The sequence below is a fragment of the Ipomoea nil genome, unplaced genomic scaffold, assembly GCF_001879475.1.
Source record: "Ipomoea nil cultivar Tokyo-kokei standard unplaced genomic scaffold, Asagao_1.1 scaffold0848, whole genome shotgun sequence".
NCBI lineage: Eukaryota > Viridiplantae > Streptophyta > Magnoliopsida > Solanales > Convolvulaceae > Ipomoea > Ipomoea nil.
The window spans coordinates 1,462,703-1,468,941 of NW_017617276.1; the positions used below are offsets into that span (position 1 = coordinate 1,462,703).

The window sequence follows — 6,239 nt, forward strand, 5'->3', positions numbered from 1 at the left end:
GAAAACCAAATATGGCAAGGTTTTAAAAGTTTTGAGACTAAATGTGCAAAACATTAATAATCAGTGACCAAATGTGAAAACGATATAATAACCGTAGACAAAAAATGGAACAAACTCATTTCAATAAGATTCTATCTTAGCCTCTAAGGTCTCTTAGATGTTACTTTCGTGGGATGTGTTTGTATGACCTAATCTTGCCATTGCGGGAGAAGTAAATTATTAAAACGATTGGTTAATCAGTTAAACTAGTTGTTTATCTATTTGTAGCTTTTTCAATGGTATAGTCCAAGGTTTAGGGTAGTAGTGTGTAGCTTCCAAAACATGGATCAGAGGTACAAAACCAAGAAAAGATCCTCCTAAATGTCTTGTCTGTAAACTATTGAGTCATCGTGATACAAATCATGCCAAATATTCTATCAGTCCAAGTGTGAGGGACCTTTAGAGTTGGACGTTCAATTTTTGGAAGAAGAGGTACAAAAGCAAAATTACAAAATCTTCCTTTGATCATGCCTAGGAAAAACAGTAGCCTGACCAAGAAGGAAGTACATTATATTACAAGACTACATATAACATATGACATGCATGCTCTAATACTACATTATTATTCATAATAGGGAAAATGGCACTTTTTCCCCCTAAGTTATATACTTATAGCACTTTTTCCCTATCAATTATTTATGTAAGCACATTAACCCCCTCAATTATTTTAAAAGTGGTGGTTTTTCCCCCTTGATATATTAAATTGACATTTCTACCCTTAAAGTAAACATTTTATTTATTTTATTTCTCCAACAAATTATTGTGTATATGTAGCAATGACCACGGTTCGGTTCGAACTGAACCGGACACTATAGCAATCGAATTAAAAGTTTTCGGATATGATTCAGATCTAGAATCCAATATTTAGATTTCAATTTATTAAATTTATGAACCAAAAAAACTGGATCATGAACCGTGAACCGGCGGTTCCGGATCCGGTTCGCGATTTTGAACCGTCTTTATTTTAAATTTTATTTTAAAATAGTCTAAATTCAACAATAAATGTATTTTATTTTTTCAGTTCGGAACATGAACCGACCATTTCGATTTGCGATTTTAATAAACTCTAAATATCGCGTTTTGATTCTAAATTGTAATTGAAATATTTTGGTTTGGTTGCTATAGTATCTGTTTGGTTTGAACCAAATTATAGTAATAATTTGTTGGAGAAGAAAAATAAATGAAATATTTATTTTAAATATTTATTTTAAGGGTAAATATGTCCATTTAACATTTTAGGGGGGAAAAGAGCCACTTAAATAATTGAGGGGGAAAAAATACTATAAGTATATAACTCAGGGGAAAAAAGTGTCATTTTCCCTTCATAATAATTATTATACGGAGTAATTATTATTATACAAGTTGGATTTGAGTTGATTGATCTCTATCTGCGCATGTCTAAAATCAAATTGCAGATTCCGGCGAATCACAGGGCTGCCCAATCAATCTCCGCTGACGGATACTTGTCCAGGATGATATTCTCCCATTCCAAGAACGTGATCTCAGATTCCGGCGAAGATGCCGCTCCGACACCGGAGGACTCTGTTTTAACGTTCACAGCATTCTCGGCAGCGCCGGAGCCAAAACAGGGCTCCTCGGAATTCCTCTGTTGTTCATGGGACTTGGAGTTGTCATTATTATGAGTCAAGCTCTGGCAAATGGCTTCCAGCTTTGCGACAACCGAGGAGTGCAGCGGCTTGAACCCTTCGACGCCGTGGTCGTGGCTGAGAAAGTGTGGGAAATTCAGCCTCGCATTCTCTCCTCTCAGCTTGTAAGCCGCCTTATCGTGAGCCATGGCGGCTTCTTCCGCCGTGTCGAAGGTTCCTAGCCAGAGCCTGGTTCTGTTCTTCGGCAGCCGGATTTCGGCTACCCATTTCCCCCAATGCCGCTGTCTCACCCCCCGGTAAAGCTTCCCCGGCTTCTGCTTCATCGGGACTGGTTTCGTTCCCAAAGGGGGGGATTTCTGCTGATTCTGAAACAGAGTAAAAACAGGGGAAGAAGATGATGACAGAGCAGCTAAAGCCTCTTTCTGCTGTTGATGTTGGAGTTCAATTTGAGTTTGGATTTCAAGAATATGAGATGGAGAAAGGCCGTTCAGCCCAATCGGACCTGATTGTTCAAAACCCACACTCGCAAACCCATCGGAAAATGCTCGGTTTGCGGAAGGAATTGGAACGGAACCAGGAAACACATTGGGCTCTGCGGTGAAACAAGACTCAAGAGAGTAATAAGAAGAAGAAGAAGAAGAAGAAGAAGAAGAAGAAGAAGAAGAAGAAGAAGAAGAAGCATAATTCATAAAAGGTTGAAGTGCTAGCATGAGTTCTTCACTAAAGGGATCTGCAAATACAGGACTGCTGCTACTGTATACATCTATAGCTGCTGCCATGGCTTCCAAACAGATATTAACACACAAAAACTAACTGCAGTGAAAATTAAAGCAGAAAATATAACTTACACACACCGATCCGAGTACAAGTAAAGAAGAAAACCAAGAACCAAAACCGACCAGAAAGGATATAAAAATAGACCTCCTGGTTGTTCTGATCAAAGAAAAAGAAAAACCAAAACCTGGATCTCTATTCTGAACCACCTGGCTTTCAAAAAGATCACTCTTTAATAAAGATTTCCGAAAATCAATAAAAAAACAAGGAAACCCTTTTAGAAATCTTAAATTGTTTAGGATTTTGAAAGACAGACGATGACAGAAAGGGATCTCAAGAAGCGGGGATCATACAGAAGGGGGAAGAAAGCAAAAGAAAGAAAGAAAGAAGCAAATTCACACAGCTCTAATGGCCTACCTGATTCTTACACTCTTGGAGAACCCTCATAACTCCCTCCATCTATATATAAAGCCCGCCAACGTCTGCGGCTTTGTCTATTGGTTAATTTTAGAATCTTCTTCACCTCCACTCAATCCTTATTCGTTCCGTCCCTCATTTAACCTTTTTTTTTCCCTCTCTCTCTCTCTCAATTCTGTAGCTTAGCAACTCAAATGAAATAGACATTTTTTTACTATAAGATTTGGGAAAGCAAATGGTATGCCTATAGTTAACATATTATGTGTCTGCATTAATTGATTATATGTCGATAAATAAATTAAAGACACAATAATATGTTAACTACAAACTCATAATATGTATAATATGTTAACGCTAAGGTACATAATATGTGTTTGTAATTACCAAATTATGTGCTTTCAATTTATTTACATACACATTATAGTTAGTAAATTATATGTTATTAATTTATTTATAGACATATAATTTATTAATTTTTTTAAATTATATAATTTATTAATTAAATACACATAATAAATTAAATGCAGATATATAATTTTTGAATGAAGGTCCACCATGTAAATTGGACCTCATCCATAGTATTACAATTGCTACTCATTACCTAGCTCTAGCTACTAGTTAGGCCCAAATTATAGTATGAGCCCTGCTAGTCTTGGCAACGATGATGTGCATGCAATGGACAAGAATGATGTGGCAAGATATATGACATGTTAATATGGCATGACAAAATACATGACTCGACAGTCGACAATAATAACTCATAACACACTGATGTCGGGGGAGGAGAGCAATGGTGCAAATAATGCGTTATAATCTGTTTTATTAATTGAATAATTTTGTTTATTTATTTGAGAGAAAATTACCGATTTGATCCCTCGACTATGAGGATTTTACTAATTTGGTCTTCGATTATCAAAATTACTCAATTTGGTCTCCGACTATGACATTTTTACCTGATTTGGTCCTAAATGTTATTTGCCGGTCAAACCTAAAAGGTAATTTTGGGATTTAAAAAAAGCTAAGTATCTTCCTTCTTTTTCCCTAAATATAAGTCGTTTGTTTTATATAGATAAGTTATTTGTTTTCGATAGCAGTCGCAACTTCAATATGCAACCAAAGTGCAGTGAATCATCTTCATCCAACTATAAGAATCGAATGATGTTCGAAAATGGAGATGCTTATAGCTGGATGAAAATGATGTTGGTACAAGGCAGCAAATTTTTGAACATCATTCGATTATTATAGGTAGATGAAGATGATTCACGGCACTTTGGTTGCATATTGAAGTTGCGACTGCTATCGAAAACAAATAACCTATCTATATAAAACAAACGACTTAGATTTAATAAAGAAGAAGGAAGATACCTTTTTAAAATTCCAAAATTTCTCTTTAGGTTTGACCTGCAAATAACACGTAGGACCAAATCAGGTAAAAATGTCATAGTCGAGGACCAAATTGAGTAATTTTGGTAGTCGAAGACCAAATTGGTGAAATCCTCATAGTCGAGGGACCAAATCGGTAATTTTCTCATTTATTTGAGTACTACTGACTATATATTACATTGTAGTTTCTATTCATCTGCACAATGAGTTAACATTGCCCCCATTAAGATTTGATTTCATGACCTCTCATATAAAAAAAGTCACTATTTGTCATCTAAGCACAAAGTGCTTGCCTCTAATTAATTATACTTCATATTTATTTTTATTGCGTTTTAAAATATGTATTATTTTTTTTCCTATTTAACAATATTTTCAACTTTGTCCCTGCTCATGTAGTAAAAGTATCATATTTTTCTATATCTAATTTTTTTCTTTATTATTGAAAAAGAAAAAACATTCTCAATTTTTTATTGCATTTTAACAGCTACTTCATATTGAATTTGTAAATAGTATGCAACTATGCATGTATATATTAAACTTGTGAACACTTTGCATTAAACCTTTAATAAATATTACGACTAAGTTTTTGATATTTCATATTTCGTTTATGTATTGATCTTTTGTAAATTAGATAATGAACTCGTATAATAATGTGTAAATATTAAAACTGTAACTATATCAGAATCAATCATAAACAGCAAACTCATCTATTAAAGGTTTCAAAAGAAAAAAAGTAAAAAATGTATCAACCAAAATAAAACAAGTGGGCACCCAAAAAAAAAAAAAAACAAAGATTTTCAATTTGAGATCTAATTCAAAATCGAACTTCCATTCCATGTAATAAGGGCATGAAGCTGGTCGATCAGGATTGTGTCAAGTAAAATGATAAATGATCAGGTCAATACTTTAATTTCACTACAAAAATCAATTCAACAGTGAAGTTTAGGGTGTGTTTGGTTCAAATAAAATGATAAAATGATAAATGATATGATAATCAAGTCAATATCCTAATTTCACTATAAAAGTCAATTTAAGAGTGGAAGTTTAGGGTGCATTTGGTTCAAATAAAATGATAAATGATATGATAATCAAGTCAATACCCTAATTTCACTACAAAAGTTAATTCAAGAGTAGAAGTTTATGGCGCGTTTAGTTCAAACATTGAAATCGGAATGATAATGAGAATCAAATTAAATACTTGGTAATTGTAACCAGTTTTATAAGAATGAGCCACTTTGTTTGGTATTAAATATGAATTGGAATCAAATTATATATATATATATATATATATATATATATATAAATGTATGTATGTATGTATTAATTCATTTAATGCTTGGACAATAATTTATTTATTTATTTTATTTTATGTCATTGTTCAAAAGTATGGGTGTAAAACGGTAATGAGTTTTGTAATTACTAAGGGTTCGCAAACCGAAATCAGAATCGAAATGAGAATCAAATACTTGGTAATAGTAATGGGTTTTGGTGAAAGTATTTTGCATGCTTGGTAGTAGCTAGTGTGGAATTGGAATGCTTACCAATATTGACGTTTGGTTGTGTATGACTCTATAATGGGATGTGTTTGGTTGATGGGTTTTGCCCATAGGAATGAGTATGAAAGTGATTGTTATTGTCTGGTTAATAGGTTTTTAGAACACTACTATGAGTTTCGAATACCTCATCAATTGAAAAACTCATACCCAAATAAAATAAGGGTTTCATTCCCTTATTCATTCCCAAGCACTACTATTAATAACCATTCTTGTTCCACCCTACTACCAAAAATGTTAAATATTTTCACCAAAATCCATTACCAATACCAAGTATTTGATATCCATTTTGATTCCGATTCCCATGTGCGAACCAAACACACCCTAAATGTTTTAAAAATACAAAAATAAAAAATCAAGGTAATTGATCCTAATATAATGACATCCAAAGCATCGATATGAACAAAAAAAAAATCAAAACAAAAATCTAAAAGTACTAATCCAAACTTAAAAATTAGATTACCAA

At 33.3% G+C, this 6,239-nt stretch overlaps 1 protein-coding gene across 1 annotated transcript; it reads right to left on the reverse strand.

Moving 5' to 3' along the window:
• Positions 1-437: 437 nt before the first annotated feature.
• On the reverse strand, positions 438-2,872 carry LOC109178527 (ethylene-responsive transcription factor ERF060-like). The gene is made up of 2 exons (XM_019328161.1): positions 1,367-2,872; positions 438-613 (listed from the first exon to the last, which is right to left on the reverse strand). Exon 1 carries the CDS (start codon positions 2,423-2,425, stop codon positions 1,466-1,468), a length of 960 nt encoding a protein of 319 aa, XP_019183706.1. The 5' UTR covers positions 2,426-2,872; the 3' UTR covers positions 438-613; positions 1,367-1,465.
• Positions 2,873-6,239: the final 3,367 nt, after the last annotated feature.